The sequence below is a fragment of the Pseudophryne corroboree genome, chromosome 3 (assembly GCF_028390025.1).
Source record: "Pseudophryne corroboree isolate aPseCor3 chromosome 3, aPseCor3.hap2, whole genome shotgun sequence".
Classification (NCBI taxonomy): Eukaryota; Metazoa; Chordata; class Amphibia; order Anura; family Myobatrachidae; genus Pseudophryne; species Pseudophryne corroboree.
The window spans coordinates 739,132,518-739,158,470 of NC_086446.1; the positions used below are offsets into that span (position 1 = coordinate 739,132,518).

Sequence of the window (25,953 nt, forward strand, 5' to 3'; positions counted from 1 at the left end):
GCTGATATCTGTGCCTGTATTCCCTATCGACTATGTGTGTAATTACCTGAAGGTTGTAAAGATGAAGAAAAGACATAATTACGGTAAATGCAGTGGTATTCTATGTCAGGTAAATGAACATTTGTCGGTTGAAGTCTTGTTCGGTGTCTGTTGATTGCAGTCTTCTTTGTGCTTTTGCCAAAAGGCGTGTGGGCAAAAAGCTTTGTCAATGTCCATAGACTTACAAAAGTGTTGGGCTAGCGTAATTTTAAAATTTCTAGGGAAACTGGGGGTCTATGGCAAATTTCATCAAATATCTGTGTATAAGGTTGTCAAAACTTCTTCTTTAATCCATCAGTTGTCTGTATACAGGATCATCAAATTCCTCGTCCAAGTGGGTCTTTTTACCTTGGAGAAAACGGAAAAACGGGTGAAAGAAACGGACCGTAGAAATCGCATTTTCATCACATCATTGTTTCTACATTTGGGTCATAAATCAAATCCATTGGAATTACAATTTCCTCACTCCTTAAACTCATTATCCTGGTACTACGTTTGCACTTCATTAAAGCCTGACCGCATCTAAATATCAAGCCAATCGTTATGATAACACCTAAGATACATAGAAGAAACTTCCCAACATCCATTATGACTCCTTGAGCCCATTCTCCTAAACCGGAGAACCAATTTCGCGGGTTCAACCATGACACCCAACTAGTCAGCTCATTACTCACAGCAGCAAGGGTGAGATTGTGTCTCCTGCGAAATTCCCACTTCAATTGGAGAATATCGTCCATCTTTTGGTCTATGACCTCGACCGGGTCCTCGGTACTATTTGTAATATATGTGCAACATTTCACGCCGTACTGCGTTGCCAGTGTGACACAATATCCACCTGTTACTGCCGTGAGATAATTGAGAATCATTCTATGCTGAACTAGTTCTGTTTTATAAGCTTGAAGTTCTCTTCCAGTATACCTAAACGTGTCATCATACATTTCTGTGATATTGTCTAACAAATTTGCGAGCGCAGATATGTATTTATAATTCAACACTCCTCTGGCGGTGCGAGTGATGTCTAACGCGATTAGAAACTGAATCCCGGTGGATTCATGGATCATGTCAGAGGCCGGATGCTCTGTTCTTTCTATCAGGTGCCGTTTAACTACGTGCTCGTAATGGGTATGAGTATAAGGAGCTTGGGCAACACGGTGTATATCTTTCATTTTGGCATGTGATACAGTCATTACTTCAGGCAGTACTTTTCCAATATAACACAATCCTTCAGAGTTTGGGGCAAGCCACTTATACGCCTTCCTCCCGCATATGAAATATGCATCATCGGGGAGAACATATGGGACGGAGTAGGACATAACCATATTACACATCTTCCATGTGAAATCTCCTAACCCTAATTCTCCCATCTGTCTAGTACACGTATCAGCTTGTACGATATGTGCACAGTATCCTGGTGATACCTCTCCAACTCTCGTAATCCTACTTCCTAGGGTGTACCTATATCGGAAAGATTTTCCTCTACTGGCTATGTGGCGTATAAGTTCTGTATCTGTCGGCATTCTATCTGCTCTATATGAAAAGGTCATGGTTTGGTTACTCCATGACACTTCCCAATTTCCCGGCTTTCAGGGATTGGAAATGTTAAAACATATGAGGGATCTGTCCACATGATATTGGTGGAGCTTCAAGCTAGGAGGACTGGAGATATTAAACCTCCTGTCCACCGGCCTCCCACCACTTAGCTCAAGTACCTCCCCTATCGTTAAAGGAAATGGTACTAGTCCTGATTTGCTATGACCTTGAGGTACTTGAGAGCATACCCAACAATCTGTTTGATTTAACACACTACCCACTAAGGAGTGATAGTCACTCAAGGGGTGCCGGTCCATGTGGATATTAAAACTGGATTGGCATTTCTTGATGCACCCATCCTCAACCACATTGTCACAGAGCCTACAGATACAGTTTTCTTCAGCTAACAATCCTTCACAATTCCTTCTATGGTCTATGTTATCGGACCGTTTTCTGATACTCGCCTTTGCTTGTTGATTATGTTGTTCTCGGAAAACTACGCCTCCATCTCTGTCATCAGAACCCATTCCAGAACCTCTCTCAACCTCCATGGTACTCTCGCCGGAACAGACTGCTCTGGTCAACATCATGGTCAACAGGAAGATCCGGATCACAGTCTCTTGAGGCAAGTCCATCTTAGGAGGAAACGAAGAAGAATGAGAAGGGGGAAAAAATAATTTGAGGGGGAGGGGATGGGAAGTGGAGAAAAACAATAAAAGGGAACAGGGGATCGACAACTGCTTTTGATCTTGTGATTCTCGATGCTCAGGTGCCGCCTCAGTCCTCCTGGAACAGACACTCCAGTGATACAACTTCCTCTACCGTCTGTTCCTTGTCACGGGACCTCTCTGGATCAGCAACCTTCTTACAATGGGATGAATGAACCCAAGTCTCTCTCTCGGCAACTTTCAATGCTGTAGTGCTAGTCAATAAGACTTGGTATGGTCCTTCCCATCTGTCAATAAGGCAACCTGAGCGTAGAAAAATCTGTATCATTACATAATCCCCAGGTTCAATGTCATGACAATTACTATCTGGTAAATCAGGAATCACCAACTTCAAATTATCATTTTGATTCCTTAGCTGTTTACTCATATTAACCAAGTACTTTACAGTCACTTCATTGTTACACTTCAAATCATCCTGAGGGTTAATCATAACATGCGGTTGTCGACCAAACAAGATTTCAAAAGGAGACAGATTAAGAGGGGACCTGGGAGTGGTTCTGATGCTGTACAGTACAATGGGTAAAGCTTCTGGCCATGTCAATCCTGTCTCTGCCATAACTTTGCTCAGTTTATTTTTAATAGTTCTGTTCACTCTTTCCACCTTCGCACTCGCCTGTGGACGGTATGGAGTGTGCAGCTTGCTATCAATTCCCATCAACTTACACATTCCTTGAAAGACATCACCTGTAAAATGGGTACCCCTATCGCTTTCAATTATTCTAGGGATACCATATCTACATACAAATTCCTGCACAATTTTCTTAGCAGTAAACATAGCGGTATTTGTGGCCGCAGGAAATGCTTCGACCCAATTTGAGAACACATCTATACAAACAAGTACATATTTCAAATTTCGACAAGGGGGTAATTGAATAAAGTCAATCTGTATTACCTGAAAAGGACCGCCTGCAGGTGGGATATGAGATGGTTCTGTTGGTATTGCCTTTCCGATATTCTTTCTCAAGCATGTAAGGCATGACATTGCTCTCTTACTTGCATGAGATGAAAATCCTGGGGCGCACCAATATGCTCTTACCAACTTGCACATTCCTTCCTTGCCCAGATGAGTCAGCCCGTGAGCTGCCTCGGCTAAACATGGGAGATATGCTCTGGGGGCCACTGGTTTACCTTGTCCATCCGTCCAGAGTCCTGAGGACTCCTGGCCATATCCCTTTGCCTTCCAAGCTGCCTTTTCCTGTGTGGAACACAAATTTTGCATCTCACACAACTTCTGTGTGTTGATGGTATTAAATACCATCAGTTGTGTGGTATCTGTCTGTCTGGGGGTACCAGCTGCTAACTTAGCAGCTTCGTCTGCTCGGCTGTTACCAAGTGATACTGGGTCTTGGCTATATGTGTGTGCTTTACACTTGATAACAGCCACTCTGTCGGGTTCCTGTATCGCTGTTAGAAGCCTTTTGATGTGAGCTGCATGCGCTACCGGTGTACCAGCTGCCGTCATGAAATTTCAGAGGCGCCATAGGGCTCCGAAATCCTGGACTACCCCGAATGCGTATCTAGAGTCGGTGTAGATATTGGCTGATTTGCCCTTAGCCAATTCACATGCTCTGGTTAGGGCGACCAGTTCAGCAACCTGGGCTGAGTGAGGTGGGCCTAGCGGTTCTGCTTCTATGGTGCCTTGGTCATCTACGACTGCGTATCCAGTACACAAGTCTCCCGAGTCTGACTGTCTGTGACAACTACCGTCCGTGTAGAAAGTTAGATCTACATCTTCCAGTGGGTTGTCACTGATGTCAGGCCTTGCGGTAAAATTTTGGGTCAAATATTCCATACAATCATGTGTGTCCTCCTTTGTGTTAAATTCTCCTTCCCCACCACTCTCATCCTCCACCCTTTGTGCCTGTCCAGGCACACCTGGGAGATATGTTGCAGGATTTAATGCACTGCATCTCCTTATGGTGATGTTTACGGGGGCCATTAGTGCCAATTCCCATCTTGTAAACCGCGCTGATGAGACGTGCCTGGTTTGGGCAGAATTTAGCAAGGCTGACACTGCATGTGGTGTATGAATTGTGAGGTTGTGACCTAGCACTACATCTTCGCTTTTCGTTACTAGCAATGCTATCGCAGCAACGCTTCGCAAGCATGTGGGGAGGGATCGCGCTACCGTATCTAGCTGAGCACTGTAGTATGCTACTGGCCTGCTGGCATCACCGTGCTTTTGGGTTAAGACGCCTGCCGCGCAACCAGCACTTTCTGTTCCATACAGCTCAAAGGGTTTCCCATAGTCTGGCATACCTAATGCTGGTGCCTGCGTTAGGCACTGTTTAAGTCTCTCAAATGCCATCTCGGACTCGTCTGTATGCGAAATCCGATCAGGTTTGTTTGAGGAGACCATCTCCTGCAAAGGTAACGCTAGAATGGAAAACCCTGGGATCCAGTTACGGCAATACCCACACATTCCTAAAAATGTTCTGATCTGTTGCTGGGTTTGTGGCAGAGTCATGTCTCTAATTGCTTGAATTCTATCAGCGGTCAGGTGTCTCAGTCCTTGTGTTAGACAGTGTCCCAAATATTTTACCTTAGTTTGGCATAATTGCAACTTGTCTTTGGAAACCTTGTGTCCTGTGTCTGAAAGATGAAACAGGAGCTGTTTCGTATCCTTCAGGGATGCTTCCAATGAATCAGAACACAGTAGTAAATCATCCACGTACTGTATTAATACTGATCCACTCTCTGGTTGGAAAGACTGTAAACAATCATGCAAAGCCTGGGAAAATATACTTGGACTGTCTATGAAACCTTGTGGTAATCGAGTCCATGTGTATTGGACTCCTCTGTATGTGAATGCAAACAAATATTGGCTGTCAGGGTGCAAAGGTACCGAAAAGAAAGCGGAGCAGAGGTCAATAACAGTGAAAAATTTCGCAGTGGGAGGGATTTGCATAAGGATGACAGCTGGATTTGGCACTACGGGGAACTGACTCTCAACTATTTTGTTAATCCCCCTTAGATCCTGCACTAGCCGGTAACCCCTCCCCCCACTCTTTTTCACAGGGAAGATGGGACTATTGGCAGTGCTGGACGTTCTTACCAGAATGCCCTGTTGTAGCAAGCGCTCTATTACGGGATAAACTCCTAACTCCACCTCTGGCTTCAGAGGGTACTGTGGGATTTTTGGAGCTATCCTACCATCTTTTACTTGTACAACTACCGGAGCTACGTTTGCCATTAATCCAGTGTCCTGTCCATCTTTAGTCCAAAGTGACTCTGGTATCTGGGATGTCATTTCTTCTACTTGGGATGGAGTCCTATTTGTCATAATGGTATGTGACATTAATTTTGATGGGGAGTCTAACATGTCTCGCACTTCCTGAGCGTGATTCTCAGGTATGTCCAAGAATACACCTTCAGGAGTACAATAAATGATGCACCCCATTTTACACAATAAGTCTCTTCCCAGGAGATTAGTCGGTGCCGATGCAGCCAGCAAAAAGGAATGCTTGGTATGTAAAGGCCCTACTGTAATCTCGGCTGGTTTGCTAACAGGGTAGTGCTGGACTACTCCCGTTACCCCTATGGCTGGAATTGTCTTACCAGTGGTTCTCATGCCCACTGTCGAATTTATCACTGATTTGGCCGCCCCTGTGTCTACAAGAAAGTTTAATGATTTACCAGCTACATTGATTGCAATTTCGGGTTCACTTCCAAGATTTGCAATCAATTTTACTGGCTGCAGATTCCAGGTATGGCCACACCCCTATTGGGTATGGTGACCTCCCTGAATCCCGCTGGCAGCAACTACTTGTGAAGGGGTTAAATGGGAACTGCCAGGAGTTTGCCAGTCTCCTTTTGGGGGATATCTTTTTGTTTCCCCTGTATGTGGCTCATAACTCCGTCTCTGTGGACCCTGATCCCAATTTCGTGTGTCATGTCGTTGTCTAGGGGGTTGGTATGATCTTTGTGAATTTTTCGCTCTACAGTCTCGTGCTATGTGTCCCTGTTTATGACAAAAATAACATGTTACCACATTTGACTTACCCACAGGGTTTGGTGATCTATACAAAGGCTGCTTTGTGGTCAGGGCCTGTATACTTACGGTCATTAACTTATCACCTTGTGACTCCCTGTGTCTGGTGATATTCCGGTCGTGATCAATAGCAGCCTCTCTCAAAGTAGCCACTGACAGACCTCGCCAACATGGTTGCGTGGTCTGTACCCTTGTCTTTAATGCTTCTTTTAAACCATCCATTAGCACAGATACTGCTACTTCTTGATGATTTGCATTGGTCCTAATGTCCTCTATGCCAGTGTATTTTGCCATTTCTAATAATGCCCGGTGAAAATAATCAGCAGCTGTTTCTGACTCTTTTTGTTTAATGGAAAAAATTCTATTCCATTTGGCTACAGCTGGGAAATACTCCTTTAACTGTAAATTTATCCTTTTTACATTATCTTTGTTGTACACATCTGTAAGAGGTACATCCTGATCCAGTCCACAGTCAGCTAAGAATTGAGCTGCGTCGACATTGGAGGGTAAACATGCCCTCAGCAATATCTGCCAGTCTTTGTTATTGGGCTCTAAAGTGTTCCCTAGGTCTCTGATGTATTTCTGGCTAGCAACTAAGTCTTTTCTAGGATCAGGGAATTCAGACACTATGGTTCTTAGTTCCATTCGGGAAAACGGGCTGTACATGGCAATGTTCCTGATAGGAGTGACTCCTGTAGTGTCCGTTTTCCCATTTGGAACTGCTATTACCCTCACTGGAGCAAGTTTAACAACATCATTCTGTGTAGATTCTACAGTCTGTGGTGAAATGGTTTCAGCATAGTGTATGGTGCCGTACTTACCCGTTGATACGACCTCACCTGTCCCTCCGCTAGGGGGCTTTGTTACTAATCTTATGGGTTGGGCCGTGCCTACTGTTGTTTCTGATATGGTGGCTGCTAGAGAGAGAGCCGATATTGTTGCCGATTCGTCCTCTTGATCACACTCCTGGGGAAAGTTCAAAACAGGGTACAACTTGCACGGGTTAATACTTGCATTGGTTAACTTATTAACATTATCCTTAACATTTATACAGTTGCTAAGTGCCTGTTTGTTACCCCCTGATGCGTCATTCTCCGCAACCAATTTCTCTCCTGATATGTATGGTGGCGGCGGGGCCGTCGCTATCAATTTCTTGATAGGATTAGATCCCGCCGCCAGAGCCAATCCTCTCTGTATTTCACCCTCCTGTTGCCATAGCTGCAAATAATCATAATGTTGGATTCGTCTCTTTGTTGATTTAATGAGACATATCCTCCTCCTTAAATTCATTAACACTTCTGGGCTGAAGCTACCTACTCTTGGGAATTTCTCCCCGTCATGCATTGTCATTCTCTCCCATTCATCACATAAAACTTCTGTGTGTGAGCCGTATTTTTCACACATTACGTACCTTGCCGACCCGATTGGTCGGTTTATAGAATCAACCCGAACCGAGGTTGATCGCCCCCTTCCTGAACAACTGGCCCCCATAATTTGCAGGTGTTGCTTGCAGCGAACCCTTACAAAAAACCAAAATATTCACGATAGGTTGACGGTGGTGGTTTACCGAGCACCCCACTCACTCGCCCACGCCGACCAATACGCCCACACACTGATATAGTGCTGGCGTACTCGACCCAGGGCCCCTATGAACCTTCGTTTACTGGAACATGTGGGTGTGATCCGCAGAGCATTGACCCTTTCCAGTAACTGTGGGGTTGTTGGATAATTCCTGAGTGACCAGAGAACTTCCCTTTTAAAAATAAAAAATTACACAAATCACGTCAGAATGTACAAATAGTGTTTATGACTGGGTTCGTACACAAATGGTACTGGTCAGACTAACTAATGCACACAATTACGTGCGGTACAATCGTTCAGTACATAAGCAACTAATCTTATGTACGGAGCGACCAGTGGAATCGACATTCAGCAGCTGCGAATTCCTTCAGCCTGAGCTTTATGGCCTATATGGGTGTTGCACCAACCCTTCTTGGTGTTGTGCCTTGTCTCTATAGCGGACTTCCTTGTCTGCTGTACCTGGACCTCCTGGTCTGTTTGCGACCTCCTGGTCTGACCTCCTGGTCTGTTACAGTATGACCTCCTGGTCTGCTACACTCTAATGCTCAAATTTTATGTTTAACCAGGGATGCCTCCCTAGCCACCATGTATGTCACTTACACGTATGTACTTCACGAGAACTCGATGATTTCTGTGGTTCAATCCCCAAAATTGTAAAACTTAAAAACACTCACTCATCACATGTACACTTTTGTTTCTATTTCTATTTCTGCGCAGAAATTTTTCTTTAGACCAGATGTGTTGTAAATTTGGAGAAGGATCTGTTAATTTAAATTTCGGATTTAAAATAGATTTGCGCTATTTATCGCCTGTTGCGCTATTTATCGCCTGTTGAAAATCAACACTATCGTGTGACTTGAGTTACGTGGGCGTACCCAGACGTGCCGTTGCGTAATTTACGCTGCGTGCGTCGGCCTTTGCGTACGCGAGTCTCAGCCCTTTGTTAGAGACACGTGTACACAAAACCAATGTCCACCGTAACACAACTAACACGTTTATCAATGTAGATGATCCTCGATCCTCTACTGAACCCCACACCAATCTCTCCTTGTACCTTTAGGTAGAGCTGCGTGTGCTTTACACTTTATCCCTTAACGCATTACTTTTACACTTTAACTATGAAATAGCGACAAATCTCTCTTAGCACGTTTTATCAATTATAAAATGGCAAACAGGAGAGTGATATGAAAATACACGAATGAAAAAGAAATGCAGATATGTGCGTGTGTACGCAAGACAGAAATAAACAGTTTTAAAAGACACTAGCGTGTTGTTCTTACCTCCGGTTCCGGATTCCTTCAGCACCCTTTACTAAGCGAAGCAGACGCTTATCCCGTCAGCACTGCGAAGAATATGATCTCCCGCCCTTTGCTGATGGATAATGTCTGCTGAAATTACCTAGCAGAGATATGTGAAGGACAGGACGACCCGCCAATTGATAAAGCTAAATATTTATCTTATTTAAAACCCTTTAAGAGGCCTAAGAACACTGTACGCTATTTACGTATGGAGTACCGTAAGGGTACGCACGTTGCGTAGCGATCGCTTAGCCGAGGTCGAGACGCTCAAGCGTCACGTTCGCTCACGGCCAAGAGATCACAGGCAGGCACGCTATTGGCTGCCGACTAACATAATGGTTCGCTATAGCGTAGCGGACGCTCGGGACCACGAGGAGATCACCAGCGGCGCAGACGCTCACAATGTTAAACCTTTAAATCTAAACCATAAACAATGTAATATGCAGTAAAACCTTAGTGTAGAGATAGGGTGTAGATGCAACACAGTGTAACCTTATTAACTTAAAAGCTGTTTGAGCGTCACCGACGCTCTGTGAATACTTAACACTATAATAAATACACAACTACCGGGCTTAGGGTCTAATGCCTTATATGAATGTTATACTTACAAAAAGAATTAATACAGTACAAGTCACACACTACAATATAACATAGACTAACTAACCAGGTAACTACACAGTAAATACAATACAATACTATTACGTTTAAGAGAATACGAGAGAAAGAGGAGAAGAGAGAGAGAGAGAGAGATGGCCCATAATAACAAGAAAGACAATATGATTGCGGAGAAAACTTACGCACAAGGGGAACGATCGCATGCGCCTCTGGACATCCAGCTCCCGATTTTCAGCAATGAGAACCGTTGAAGAGTGAGCTGGATGTGATCGGCTTGTCTATTTATGCCCCACACACAATACAATTCAATGGTCCCTACAATCTCATTGTTCATTGGACACAGGAATTCCTCCTCGCATTATAACAAAAGGTCATAGGTTGATTCATACAGGTGGGCTGTGACGATTTCCAACTGCTCAGGTGGGTGGGAAACTAGGTTTCCCGCCGCATGGATAAGTAAGTGCAAATAATAGTAAATGGACATAAACTTCTTATGTCCATAACTATTCGCACGAGCGATTAATTCGCTTCAAACCAACACCGGAATATTGCTAATTAAATACTCTTCCGATGGATACTAAACACCACTGTATTACTCCTGTCTGACCCTTCGTATCAAACAAAGGGGGATTTCTCTGTCCACGAACATGCTACATTAACTAAACTTTCAGATTCTATCAAAGGGACCATGATCTACAAAATACATTATATAGTGAAAATATGTAACGATTGAGTCGCACGCTACGAACACATGAACTCTACCGTAAATGCACATACCGCGCGCCCGTGGGTGCCCGCAACAGCGAGTATGCGCACTCACGGGAGAGCGCACGCATGCGCAGCGCGGACCTGTATGAGGTGCAAATATGGCAGTGTGCATCGTGATATTTTTCTGACTTTGACAATACCCTGGCCAAAGAGGATACCCAGTTTGGGCAGGCGGTGCTGCAGCGGTCTTCGCCCGTTCCCGCCCGTTCTGGAAGCCTTGGGACATCTTCATCGTAGTAATTCTGTCCCCAATATCCCTTATGGATGCTAGAGAAAATAGGATTTTGAATACTTAGCGGTAAATCCTTTTCTCGTAGTCCATAAGGGGTATTGGGCGCCCGCCTCTGTGCGGTGACTTCTGCAGGTTATCTGTTCTGTGTTTTCTGTTCAGCTGTTGCTGTTTTTCTGCTGCCAGCCGTTGCTGGCCAGGTTATGTTATGGTGTGCTGATGTAAAAATCTCACCACACTTCTTGTTGTCATGTTCCCTTCTCTCAAGAATGTCATTCTCCTTCGGGCACTGTTTTACCTATAACTGCCTGTAGGAGGGGGCATAGAGGGGAGGAGCCAGCAAACCCAGTTGAAGAAATTTAAAGTGCACTGGCTCCTTTGGACCTGTCTATACCCCATCGTACTAATTCTGTCCCCAATATCACTTACGGACTATGAGAAAAGGATTTACCGGTAGGTATTCAAAATCCTATTATTATTATTTTTTTTTACTTGCACCACTGAGCAGCAATGTCAGTGTGCCCCCCCCCCCCCCCCCCCTGTCCCCCACAAGTACGACACTGCAGGTGGGACAGCTAGACAGTCCCCAAAAAACGGGGCAGCTGGGCGATATATGTATCACTGGCACACAACAAGACTCAACAATATTAACGCGGCTTACTTACAAAACACCTCTCCTTTATGTGTTCCAGTAGACCTGGATATGTTATTTTTATGTTTGGAAATATGAAGTATCATGTGTTTTTTTTATGAACTAGGGAAACTAAACCATGATTGTGTATAGTCTCTTATCAACACAAGCTAGTATAAAGTACTTTTATGTGGACAGTAAGGGGTGTATTCATGAAACAGTGAAAAGTGTGGAGAAGTGAACCAGTGGAGAAGTTGTTCATGGCAACCAATCAGCTGCTCTGTATAATTTTAAAGTATGCAAACTATAAATGTTACTTCAATGCTGATTGGTTGCCATGGGCAACTTCTCCACTGGCTTACTTCTCCACACTTTTCACTGCTTCATGGACAGACTCCTAAACGACTGAAACTGTAATGATAGGCATTTTTAAACTGAATACTAATGGTGCTGATACTAGGGGGAGAAAATTAGAATTTTCTTATGCTCATCATGGAATACCCTGTATAGCAAGATGATAGATTGGCGCGCTTCAGACCCGCTCGTTTTTAAACTTTTTTATACTGGCGGGGGTCCGGACAGTGCCCTGGCACTTAATCCGCTTTTGCCAGGTAGTATTTGAGGCTCAATGCTGCCCAGGGCGCCCCCCCCCCCCCCGCGCCCTGCACCCTGTAGTGCCGCTGAGTGTGGGAGCATGGTGCGCAGCGCGGCCGCTGTGCGGTACCTCAAAGCCGTCACTGAAGTCTTCTGATCTTCTTCTACTCACCTGTCTTCTGACTTCTGGCTCTGCAAGGGGGGTGACGGCGGGCTCTTGGAACGAGCATCTAGGGGTACCTAGCGATCAGACCCTCAGGAGCTACTGGTGTCCTGTAGCCAAAGAAGCAGAGCCTTTAAACTCACAGAAGTAGGTCTGACTTCTCTCCCCTAAGTCCCACGAAGCAGGGAGACTGTTGCCAGCAGTTCTCCCTGAACATAAAAAACCTAACATAAAGTATTTTCCGAGAAACTCAGTAGAGCTCCTCAGTGTGCATCCAGTCTGCCTGGGCACAGATTCTAAACTGGAGTCTGGAGGAGGGGCATAGAGGGAGGAGACAGTTCACACCCCTTTGAAAGTCTTAAAGTGCCCATGTCTCCTGTGGATCCCGTCTATACCCCATGGTTCTTGAAGTGACCCCAGCATCCTCCAGGACGTATGAGAAATATAAAAATAGTTTTGTGTTGCACCCCACTGCCTTGCAGCCAATGAGCTGCTACGAGGAAGAACTGTTCTGAAGTTAAGTTTAAAGGTGGGAGTTGTTGAAATGCTGAATGGACTATTAAACAAATGAGATCAGGAAAGCAGGACTGACTTTAGGCCACATGGATCCAGGGCTATAAAAATGATGAAGGACCTACTGTGAGAAGCAGAGGAGATGTGACCAGTGCTGTGTGGGTGTGGCCAATTATGCATGGGTGTGACTAGTGATAGGTGGGTGTGGCCACTGTCATGTGGGGTCAGTGCCAGGTGGGCGTGTACACTATCAGCCCCAAAGACTCTCTAAAGATGTAAAAGAAGAAAAATGTCATAATTGTGTGAGGAAAATAGAAATAAAATTGTAATACTTATGATTTATGGCTGGCAGTGTAACCAACTGGGCTGCTGGTCAATAATGCTGTCATTCTAATGGTCAGGCCTAGAGACAGAGGCGGAACTACCGCCAGTGCAACCAGTGCGTTGCACTGGGGCCCGCCTCTGTCCAGGGGCCCAAAGCATGTAATGAGTCAAACTGACTCATTACATGCCGCTGTGCGCTGCGGGCAACCGCTGCTCGCAGCACACAGCCACCCTGAGAGGAGAGGAGCAGCGGTACGCTGGGGAAGGAGGAGGAGGGAGGTGGAGGAGGGAGCCGCAGCAGCGCTTTGTTACTGGTTGAGGCGCTGCTGCTGCTGCCCCTCTGCTTCACTATAGGCTGTCTTCCGAGAACAGCCTATAGTGAAGCAGAGGGGCAGCAGAGGGTGGAGGCAACCAATAACACAGCGCTGCTGCGGCTCCCTCCTCCACCTCCCTCCTCCTCCTTCTCTCCTGCCCAGGAATCGTCAAGCTGCACCGAGGAGCCTGAGCCAGCGGAGAGGGTAAGTATAATTCTTTCTTTCTTTCTTTCTTTCTTTCTTTCTTTCTTTCTTTCTTTCTTTCTTTCTTTCTTTCTTTCTTGGGACTGCCTGCCGCAATGTGTAAAAATGGGAGACTGCCTGCCACAATGTGTAAAAATGGGAGACTGCCTGCCACAATGTGTAAAAAGGGGGAATCTGCTTGCCGCTATGTGTAAAAATGGGGGACTGCCTGCCGCTATGTGTAAAAAGGGGGAATTTGCCTGCCGCAATGTGTAAAAATGGGGAATCTGTCTGCCGCAATGTGTAAAAAGGGGGAATCTGCCTGCCGTAATGTGTAAAAATGGGGGATCTGCCTGCTGCTATGTGTAAAAATGGGGAATCTGCCTGCCGCTATGTGTAAAAATGGGGAATCTGCCTGCCGCAATGTGTAAAAATGGGGAATCTGCCTGCCGCTATGTGTAAAAATGAAGAATCTGCCTGCCGCTATGTGTAAAAAGGGGGAATCTGCCTGCCGTAATGTGTAAAAATGGGGAATCTGCCTGCCGCTATGTGTAAAAATGAAGAATCTGCCTGCCGCTATGTGTAAAAAGGGGGAATCTGCCTGCCGTAATGTGTAAAAATGGGGGATCTGCCTGCCGCTATGTGTAAAAAGGGGGAATCTGCCTGCCGTAATGTGTAAAAAGGGGGACGCTGTCTGCCGTAACGTGTAACAAGGGCACGCTGTCTGCCGTAATGTGTAAAAAGGGGACGCTGTCTGCCGTTATGTGTAAAAAGTGTACGCTGTCTACCGTAATGTGTAAAAAGGGGACGTTGTCTGCCGTAATGTGTAAAAAGGGGGACGCTGTCTGCCGTTATGTGTAAAAAGTGTACGCTGTCTGCCGCTATGTTTAACAAGGGCACGCTGTCTGCCGTTATGTGTAAAAAGTGTACGCTGTCTGCCGCTATGTGTAACAAGGGCACGCTGTCTGCCGTAATGTGTAAAAAGGGGGACGCTGTCTGCCGTAATGTGTAAAAAGGGGACGCTGTCTGCCGTAATGTGTAAAAAGAGGAATCTGTCCGCCGTGTAAAAGGGTCTCTACCTGGTGTAGTGGTGCTACTGTGCGGCGTAATTTAAATATAGGAGACTACTGTGCACCGTTTTATGAATTGGTATTATTTTGTGGCCTCACCCCTTCCCCATGAAGCCACGCCACTATGTATTTTTGGCGCGCCTACGGCGCGCACTGCCCCTGTTTTGCATGCAGGGGTGGGGCTCCGATGCCGTTTCTTGCACACAGTGCTAAAATGTCTAGTTACGGCACTGTTGCTAGGTATCCATTTCTCTGGCCCTGAGCAGGTCCCCCTCACCAGATCCTCTCCAGGGGTGAGGGGGTGGACTTGGATGGGATGGGGGGGCCCAAAGCATTTTGTCGCACATGGGCCCACCGCTCGCTAGTTCCGTCACTGCCTAGAGCTATAGTCCCACTTGCCCCATTTTTAATCTGGCCCTGTAGAAAAGGATTAGAAAGCATAACCTTTACAATTTAGAAGAGAGACTTAGGAGAGGGTGCATTATAAAATAGGGAACTGACGTAGCTCAGGAAAGAAGCTTATTAAAATATAAGGAAGGGTTTAGAGTTAGACGAAGAGGAAATTCTGAATTTCCTTGAACTGTGGATCTGGATGGAGACTGGAAAACAGAAGAAAGAAGTTATTTACAGAGACACTCATAGATCCATGTAACAGGCCCATGACAGAGGCAGTGGGCTCTCCGTTTCCTAATAGAGTTGCATAAAGCTGACATTAGACCATTGTGGAAAGAAAAAAAAATCTTCCTCACCCCATTAATGTAAATGATCGGAAAATACCATGTGGCAGAGTAACTTTAGCCCTATACATACACTGCGGAGTGCTCCCTATATTGTAAATTAAATATGACTATCTTGCCAAAAAAATACATGGTCTCACATTCATCCGATTTATCTATAAAAAGGCTTGTGCTTTTTCAGTTCTTCAGTCCGCACATTGTGGTTTTGCACAGGTTCTAGCGACGTTTTCATTCGCACTGGCGGCCGCAAGAATATTGACAGGAAGGGGGCGTTTCTGGGTGTCAAATGACCGTTTTCTGGGAGTGTTTGAAAAAACGCAGGCGTGCCAGGGAAAAAGCAGGCGTGACTGGGCGAACGCTGGGCGGGTGTGTGACGTCAATAGCCAACCCTCCAATGTTAGAATCAACACACACATAGAGTAAGTAAAGGGCTGGTCTTGTTTTGCACAAAATGTTTTTGCAGGCGCTCTGCTGCACAGGTGTTCGCACTTCTGCAAAGCGAAAATACACTCCCCGGTGGGTGGTGACAATGCGTTTGCACGGCTGCTAAAAACTGCTAGCGAGCGCTCAACTCGGAATGACCCCCAATGTGCCTTGTTCTCTGTAACCACGGGCGCAATATAAACGCCATGGTCCAAAACCTGTTGTGCAATAAATGGCTGTGGATGGAGAACAAAAATAAGTCTGTGTTTTGTGACTTCCGTGGGCTGGGGTGTGGCCACAACATTTACAGAATGCCCGATTATGAGGCCTATATACTGGTTACTGTGTTCAGTATACAGGTGTTACCTCAGCCCATATTTAATACTGGATGAGCAGTAAAACACTTGTGTAGAAAAACCTTGCAGAACAGTACATTGGGGGAAATGTATCAGACCTTCCAATAAGTGGAGAAGTTACCCATAGCAACTAATCTGCATATGGCTAGCATTTATCAAGTACATTCTATAAAATGATAGGTGTAAGATGATTAGTTGCTATAGGCAACTTCTCCTCTTGTCTCCACTCTTTTAGAAGCGTCTCACTCCGAAAACAGTCACGATAGGCCTACGTTTTTACCGCCACTCCCCGTAACCGCCCCCAAATAGTGTACGAATTGTTTTGCAAAATAATCTCCCTGTAACCGCCATCGCAGCAGTGTGACTTAAGACGCACGCACAACCAGCCAATGATCTTTCAACTGCGTAGAATACGGTATGCGTTCATCTCTGAGTGAGGCCCTCTGAATGTGAGCAGTTTCTCACGGTGCATGATTTGAGGGCTGCACGCGCATATTTGTGAACATGTGCGCAATTCAGAGTCAGACGCATCTTGGAAGTTTCCCTGTCGCCTCTTAATGGGTGTTTCTGGGTGGCAACCTTAGGTGTGCGCAGGGGGGGTGCCTGGTGCGCACAGGCACCCCCTAATGTCTGGCACCCCGATCTCACATGCCTGATGCAGCGATCGCCGAGCAGGCTGATTACTGTCCCCTCTGCACTGCACCCTGTCAGGACTGCATTACTGACTGGACGCCTGGGTTAATCATGGGTGCCACTGCCACCGGCTTTCAGATTTCCTGGTCCACTTCCATGTACAAAAACAGCGTGCTGTGAAGTGATTACGTAATGCTGCTCGCACACCCACCTCACTCCTTTTATGCTATGCCAATGCCAGCCACTGATGAGGAGCAAGAGAAGTTATACCAAATGGTAGTTAAGGCGCTGATGTGGTTTGCTTCTACCTAGCGGCTGCTGAGTGGAGATAGTCAGTCTCCGTAATACAACAAATACAATAACCTAAACCAGCGCTTATGTGAATACACAATTCTGGTATGAATTATTAACACAATTTAATATTATTAAAAACCATTACATATTGCACATCATTTGTTAAATAAAATGACTTTAAAAACAAGGATCTCACCCACTGAAATGTGATAATACACAGATTTAGTCAATCCTATATGCCCGTTCCTAAATTGCTCTCGGTAGATTGGTGCCCTTAGTATTTCCACTTTATACTGTGGTTTTTCACCTTATAATTAGGTGCTACAGTTCCAAGACAAATGGATTTTGGAAGTTTGTTCTTGTGCTCACCGCCCAAGGAAAAAATGCCAGGCTGAGGAGGAGCAGTGTAATTGCAGTGAGTGCCATCAGGGGTGTTTGTTTGGTGCACACCACAACATCTGACAATGTATCTGCTTTATTAGGATTGGTGCAAGGGTGGATATTTTATACTGCGTTGACCGTCAATAGATGGTGCTAGACACGCCCAAAAGGCGGTTCTAGACACACCCCTCTGACGGTGCACCCCCTAATAAAATGTGCTGCGCACGCCTATGGTGGCAACTGGGTTACAACAATGCAAACGCATTCAAGAGAAGTGTTCTGTGGGTGTGACAGGGGCATGTAGCCAGAGTTACCTGCTATTGGGCATTGTGGGTGCCAACTACAGTCACATCTCCTACACCTAAGATGGGGTGGGTGTAAATGCTCAGGATAATGATGGCTTTCGTAGGCGGAATAGTTGGGCGGTGTGAACGCAAAGATGTGATCCATTCAGGCAGCAGGATCGCTCTTGTTTATTGCCATACATGTACACATACAGTATATATGCAACTGTGTGCTAATGCTGGTGCCAGCCCTTCCCCTGGTGTACAAGCTGCGTCTGAGTGTGCAAGGGCAGGGACACCCGCTGTGCGCCTCTTCAGACACTGTAATACCGTTTGGTGCATCTTTAGACCCCACCAATCATCACACCATCAAAACTTGCACAAGCCTGTGGTAGCTGCAGATGTGGCCTCCTTTGGGAGTGATTAAGTGTGTACACAACCAGTTCAGCGACACATCCGCAACACTCCCATAACAAACCCATAAAACAGACCAGTAGCCACCCCCCAGTCACCACCCAGGAACCCCCAGGACATTTTTAATGCATTTCATACAGTGCGTCTCAATCGCAAATGCGCATCTGTGCGTACACACCGTGTAATGCATGCACTGTTCATGTTGTGTTTTGGCTGTCCTTTCTGACACACGTTGTGTGGTGGCTGTGCTTTCTGACACACAATGTATAGTGGTTGTCCTTTCTGACACACGTTGTGTAGTGGTTGCCCTTACTGGGCACGTTGTGTGGTGGCTGTCCTTACTGGGCACGTTGTGTGGTGGCTGCCCTTACTGGGCACATTGTGTGGTGGCTGCCCTTACTGGGCACGTTGTGTGGTGGCTGCCCTTACTGGGCACGTTGTGTGGTGGCTGTCCTTACTGGGCAAATTGTGTGGTGGCTGCCCTTACTGGGCATGTTGTGTAGTGGCTGTCCTTTCTGGGTAACTTGTGTGGTGGCTGTCCTTTCTGGGCACGTTGTGTAGTGGCTGTCCTTTCTGGGCATGTTGTGTAGTGGCTGTCCTTTCTGGGTATGTTGTGTGGTGGCTGTCCTTACTGGGCATTTTGTGTGGTGGCTGTCCTTATTGGGCACATTGTGTGGTGGCTGCCCTTACTGGGCACGTTGTGTAGTGGCTGTTCTTTCTGGGTATGTTGTGTGGTGGCTGTCCTTACTGGGCACGTTGTGTGGTGGCTGTCCTTACTGGGCACGTTGTGTGGTGGCTGCACTTACAGGGCTCGTTGTGCTGTGGCTGCCCTTACTGGGCACGTTGTGTGGTGGCTGCCCTTACTGGGCATGTTGTGTGGTGGCTGTCCTTACTGGGCATGTGGTGTGGTGGCTGCACTTACAGGGCTCGTTGTGCTGTAACTGTCCTTACTGGGCACGTTATGTGGTAGCTGCCCTTACTGGGCACGTTGTGTGGTGGCTGCCCTTACTGGGCACGTTATGTGGTAGCTGCCCTTACTGGGCACGTTGTGTGGTGGCTGCCCTTACTGGGCATGTTGTGTGGTGGCTGTCCTTACTGGGCACATTGTGTGGTGGCTGCCCTTACTGGGCATGTTGTGTAGTGGCTGTCCTTTCTGGGTAACTTGTATGGTGGCTGTCCTTACTGGGCATGTTGTGTGGTGGCTGTCCTTGTTGGGCACGTTGTGTGGTGGCTGCCCTTACTGGGCACGTTGTGTAGTGGCTGTTCTTTCTGGGTATGTTGTGTGGTGGCTGTCCTTACTGGGCACGTTGTGTGGTGGCTGCCCTTACTGAGCACGTTGTGTGGTGGCTGCCCTTACTGGGCACGTTGTGTGGTGGCTGTCCTTACTGAGCACGTTGTGTGGTGGCTGCACTTACAGGGCTCGTTGTGCTGTGGCTGTCCTTACTGGGTACGTCGTGTGGTGGCTGTCCTTACTGGGCACGTTGTGTGGTGGCTGTCCTTACTGGGCACGTTGTGTGGTGGCTGCCCTTACTGAGCACGTTGTGTGGTGGCTGCCCTTACTGGGCACGTTGTGTGGTGGCTGTCCTTACTGAGTACGTTGTGTGGTGGCTGCACTTACAGGGCTCGTTGTACTGTGGCTGTCCTTACTGGGTACGTCATGTGGTGGCTGTCCTTACTGGGCACGTTGTGTGGTGGCTGTCCTTATTGGGCACGTTGTGTGGTGGCTGCCCTTACTGGGCACGTTGTGTAGTGTCTGTTCTTTCTGGGTATGTTGTGTGGTGGCTGTCCTTACTGGGTACGTCGTGTGGTGGCTGTCCTTACTGGGCACGTTGTGTAGTGGCTGTCTTTTCTGGGTATGTTGTGGGGTGGCTGTCCTTACTGGGCACGTTGTGTGGTGGCTGTCATTGGGCACGTTGTGTGGTGGCTGCCCTTACTGGGCACGTTGTGTGGTGGCAGCACTTACAGGGCTCGTTGTGCTGTGGCTGCCCTTACTGGGCATGTTGTGTGGTGGCTGCCCTTACTGGGCACGTTGTGTGGTGGCTGCCCTTACTGGGCACGTTGTGTGGTGGCTGCACTTACAGGGCTCGTTGTGCTGTGGCTGTCCTTACTGGGCACGTTGTGTGGTGGCTGCCCTTACTGGGCACGTTGTGTGGTGGCTGCCCTTACTGGGCACGTTGTGTGGTGGCTGCCCTTACTGGGCACGTTGTGTGGTGGCTGCACTTACAGGGCTCGTTGTGCTGTGGCTGTCCTTACTGGGCACGTTGTGTGGTGGCTGCCCTTACTGGGCACGTTGTGTGGTGGCTGTCCTTACTGGGCACATTGTGTGGTGGCTGCCCTTACTGGGCACGTTGTGTAGTGGCTGCCCTTACTGGGCACGTTGTGTAGTGGCTGTCCTTTCTGGGTAACTTGTATGGTGGCTGTCCTTTCTGGGCACGTTGTGTAGTGGCTGTCCTTTCTGGGTATGTTGTGTGGTGGCTGTCCTTGTTGGGCACGTTGTGTGCTGGCTGCCCTTACTGGGCACGTTGTGTAGTGGCTGTTCTTTCTGGGTATGTTGTGTGGTAGCTGTCCTTACTGGGCACGTTGTGTGGTGGCTGCCCTTACTGGGCACGTTGTGTGGTGGCTGTCCTTACTGAGCACGTTGTGTGGTGGCTGCACTTACAGGGCTCGTTGTGCTGTGGCTGTCCTTACTGGGTACCTCGTGTGGTGGCTGTCCTTACTGGGCACGTTGTGTGGTGGCTGTCCTTATTGGGCACGTTGTGTGGTGGCTGCCCTTACTGGGCACGTTGTGTGGTGGCTGCCCTTACTGGGCATGTTGTGTGGTGGCTGCCCTTACTGGGCATGTTGTGTGGTGGCTGCCCTTACTGGGCACGTTGAGTAGTGGCTGTTCTTCTGGGTATGTTGTGTGGTGGCTGTCCTTACTGGGCACGTCGTGTGGTGGCTGTCCTTACTGGGCACGTTGTGTGGTGGCTGTCCTTACTGGGCACGTTGTGTGGTGGCTGCCCTTACTGGGCACGTTGTGTATTGGCTGTCTTTTCTGGGTATGTTGTGGGGTGGCTGTCCTTACTGGGCACGTTGTGTGGTGGCTGTCATTGGGCACGTTGTGGGGTGGCTGTCCTTACTGGCCATGTTGTGTAGTTGCTGCCCTTACAGGGCATGTTGTGTGGTGGCAGTCCTTACTGGGTAACTTGTGTGGTGGCTGTCTTTACAGAGCATATTGTGTGGTGGCTGTCCTTTCTGGGCACGACTGGGCATAAGATGGTGGGGCCGCAGGTTACCCCTGGCACCAGTTTAAGGCTCCGGTCTGTTTATTTCTAAGCCTGTGCACTAGATGGTGGGGCTGCAGGTTACCCCTGGCACCAGTTTACTGGGCACATTGTGTGGTGGCTGTCCTTTCTGGGCACGTTGTGTAGTGGCTGTCCTTTCAGGGCACGTTATGTAGTGGCTGTCCTTTCTGGGCACGTTGTGTGGTGGCTGACCTTACTGTTTACGTTGTGTGGTGGCTGACCTTACTGTTTACGTTGTGTGGTGGCTGCCCTTACTGGGCACGTTGTGTGGTGGCTGTCCTTTCTGGACACGTGTGGTGGCTGTCCTTACTGGGCACTTTGTGTGGTGGCTGCCCTTACTGGGCATGTTGTGTGGTGGCTGCCCTTACTGGGCATGTTGTGTGGTGGCTGCCATTACTGAGCACGTTGTGTAGTGGCTGTCCTTTCTGGGCACGTTGTGTGGTGGCTGCCCTTACTGGGCATGTTGTGTGGTGGCTGCCCTTACTGGGCACGTTGTGGGGTGGCTGTCCTGTCAGGACACACATTGTACTGTGTCCATCATAACTGGAAATGTAATACCCTGCTATATGAGGTATTACGTGTGGCACGCTACAGAGTATCTACATTTGATTATACAGGCAGATAATTTCCCAGCAGCCTTGGCAGCAGCTCTGGAGGTCAGGGGCAGGTCACATGACCAGTGGCAGTTGGAGGGAGGACAGTTGGTCAGGACATGGTCTGAGGTAGCTGTGAGAGAGGAGGGCATCTCTGGCAGTGGAAAATTCCTGTCAGAAAATGGAGGTGCCACTGAGAGCAGCTGACAGGCAGTGGCTGTGAGAGCCACTCAGTAAAAGTCTATAAACTTCTACTTCTAATTTGCGACTGCTGCAGCGCTGGAAGCAGAGTGGGTGTCTATAGTGAGTACAGCAGAAAGCCTGCTCCCTGTGTCACCTAGCAATCCCTATTTCTCCAGCAGAGTATTACCTTTCAGTTTGCACTTACATAGAACAGCGTAACAGCAAAGCAGGGATTAGCAGGATATCCAGCTGAGGGTGAGAACTGTCATAATACATTGCACCCTGAGTATGCCTTCTAAATAGAGACTAGTGACTTCTTACCTACTGTACATTGAGAACTAGTGTGAGCAAGGAGAGACTGCTTATACTGTACTTTAAGCCAGATAAGGAAATACAAGGACTTTGCCAGGGATAATTACAAGGGAAACCTACTAGCACATCGGTAGTTTCCTATTACACATACTACCGCAATGGATAGTTGGAGAAATTGTCCTAAAATGAAAGAAACAACATGATAGCTTTTTACCTCTGATATTAAACCAGGCATTTATCTAAATGGAGCTATGTAATACATTTACTGCTAACCTATCCAAAAATGTAAATATATATCACAAGGATTCCTTGCTTGTAACAAGAGCTAAAGTGCAGCTGCATTCCTCAGAAAAATTAAACAAAAGTATAGTTGCGATATAGTTTGGAGCTCCTATTCCCAGATATCTGTTGCAATATTTTGTTGTGATATTTAAAGCACTATTCAAAATATATTTAGGTAAGGGTAAAGGAGGAATTACCAAATGTCCAGAGTTCCTGTTAAATAAAGACATTTTAATTTATATTGTTTCAATTAACGTGTTTGGGGAGAAGCTCTTGCCTCTCTGATCAGAGATGAGTGACCCACTTGCCGCTAGCCAACTGGTGATAGTCATTCCTGCTCAATTCTATTATTGGCCCTCATTCCGAGTTGTTCGCTCGCTAGCTGCTTTTTGCAGCAGTGCAAACGCTAGGCCGCCGCCCTCTGGGAGTGTATCTTAGCTTAGCAGAATAGCGAACGAAAGGTTAGCAGAACTGCTACTAAATAATTTGCTCCAGACCTACTCCTAGACTGCGATCACCTCAGTCCGTTTAGCTCCTGGTTTGACGTCACAAACACGCCCTGCGTTCGGCCAGCCACTCCCCCGTTTCTCCAGCCACTCCTGCGTTTTTACCTGGCACGCCTGCGTTTTTTTAGCACACTCCCTGAAAACGCAGAGTTGCCACCCAGAAACACCCACTTCCTGTCAATCACACTACAATCACTCAAGCGATGAAAAAACATCGCTCGAGCTTGGGTAAAACGACAAACTTTTGTGTGAAAGTACTTAGCGCATGCGCGCTGTGTACCATGCGCATGCGCAGAATTGCCATTTTTTCACTTGATCGATGCGCTGCGAAAATCGTCAACGAGCGATCAACTCGGAATGACCACCATAGTCTGATATTTTTCCTTTGAAGAATACTAGTATGAGATGATAATGTATATGTAGGGATGGTTGGCTTACTCTTACATACATTTATGTATATTTGTTTTAGTTGATGATGTACATCTTGTTCTCCCTGCAGCTGGCATTATCATACTCCTATGCTCATGGCTGGATGCACTTTGGGTGGAACTGTGGAGATTACTTTCCCAATGGAATAACTAATGGAGCTTCCTGGTATTCCCTCTCTAAAGGTGAGAACTAGTTATCCCAATAAGGTATATGTATATCTGACTGTGTCAGGGGTGGGCAAATAATTTTTTGTTTAAGTGCCAGTCAGCCAAATATAGGAATCGGCAAAATCATTTATAGAGCCAAGGAAGACGCTGCATCCATTGGTGTAAATAGAAAATATTCCCAGTAGTTAGATGCTGGCATCATCTAATAGGTGCATCCGGCATCTGGGTCTTATAAATACCAATGCACGTAGAGGAACCTAGGTCCAGATTCCTGGAAAACCAGTGGCAGGACTGCAAGTGCAGCAGCCTTACCCCTTATTAATCATGCATTTGCCCTTCTGCTAGGTGTTCAGTACAATACTTAAGATGGGAAATGGTTTAGGCATATTCAATCAAAGGTCGACAGTAACCGATTTGGACATTCATAAGGGCGACCCCACAATACTGACATCAGAACATTGACATGGTTCAAACTGTCAACAGCCACAAGGTCGGCATCCTCAAACTTTCAGCAGCATCACAATGTCAACATCTAAAATGTCAACTTCTCTGGGTGTGGGAGGTTAAAATGCGGGGGGGGGGGGGGGAGATTAGGGTTAAGATGCAGGGGGGGTGGGAAGGGGAAGGTTAGGCAGCGGGGGGAGGATTAGAGTTAGGGATAGGGGGAAATACTCACAGGGACGCTGCTGCATCAGAGGTTTCACCCAGAATTGGCTGTCACATGGCCACTAGGACCCAGAAGACTCTTTAAAGGGAGGACAGAAATATAGGGCTGTCATTGGTTTGCAGTGCCCCCAATCCATAATATGCCACACATGAGTGCCTGCAATACATTATATGCCCTGCTCACTTTACCAGGCTATCAGTCCCCCACTGCCCATCCAAAGCCCCCTATCAGGTGCTGTTCCCTCCCAAGCCCTGCACATACACAATACAACCTCTCCCAGCCACCCGCCTGCTGCATGCACTCATCTGGAAGGTGGAGGGAGTGTTCCATACCTCATACAGGTTCCCCAGAAGCCACGCTACCTGGAGCTGGGGCTTCAGTGCACTGCTGCAGTGAGATGAGATGATGTCTTTCCAAAGATGTTGTCCACTTGCTTTTTTACACTGCGCGACGTCTGCACAACGTGATGTCATGACATCACGACACAGCTGGGTTTTACTGTAACTCTGCCTACCGAGCAGAGTGCCGGGAGGAGGATCTGCTTGACTGGGCATCCACCATGGACCACCAGGACAGCCCAGCGTGATTGCACGGCTTTCCCTCCCCTAGATGCGGCACTGCTGAGACAGTGGAGGTTACAGTAAAAATAGGGTCCAGAGAAAATCTGGCCCATGTGGTAAAGGGACAGTTTCTCCTCAGGCATGTTTTTTTTCTTCAATTGGACAAATTCAACCAGGACTGCCATGAACAGTTTCCCCCCTCTCTCAATACTCCTGATCAGCAAAAATGGATTTACCCCCGTAGTTACTATTAGGAGGATAACAATTGTACTCTATGGAGTCTGGACCAGCAGAGTTGCTACAATATGGCTCTGTTAAAGCATTTCCAGTTTTAGGTACGGTACATGTATTGATTTCGTTTTTCCATGAAAGTGCCAAGAAAGTAAAAATACAAAGGAAAATCAACAGCTGTTTTAATGCAGCACAAGTCTTTCAGCGACTTCGGAATACTCATGGTTTTTCCTGTAAGCAATCGTGAAAATACATTACAAGTTGCTTGTTTGAGGTCATTGAAGGTGAAATCAAGCAAATGCCTAAAATAGTTCATGAGATTATTTCTAGAAGTCTAAATTATTACGGACACTTTAAATACTCGGGCTGTGCTTATAATACACAACATTCCAACCCGTATATTAATTATTCAGCTAGAAACACTTCAGGACAGCTTTGTTTTATTAATAGACTGTCTGTGTTAGCTCCATTGAGCGCCTGTTTGTATGCTGGAAATTAGTTATGGTAATGACGGTTGCTGGTGACTTGCACTGCACGCCTGTAATGTACGGAGCATTAACCCATTCATTCCTACTTTCTATATTTATATAAGACCGGTACCACTGGGCACTGTCGGACTGGGGCATGTAGGGCCCACCGGGGGAAT

The 25,953-nt window shown here is 47.1% G+C and overlaps 1 protein-coding gene across 3 annotated transcripts in view; it reads left to right on the forward strand.

Moving 5' to 3' along the window:
• Nucleotides 1–25,953, forward strand: part of CPN1 (carboxypeptidase N subunit 1) — a 126,364-nt gene that overhangs the window by 55,963 nt on the left and 44,448 nt on the right. For all 3 annotated transcript variants that reach the window (XM_063962249.1, XM_063962250.1, XM_063962251.1), the window contains one exon: nucleotides 23,753–23,864. In XM_063962249.1, the coding sequence (XP_063818319.1) occupies nucleotides 23,753–23,864 (112 nt within the window). The remainder of the gene's footprint in view (nucleotides 1–23,752; nucleotides 23,865–25,953) is intronic.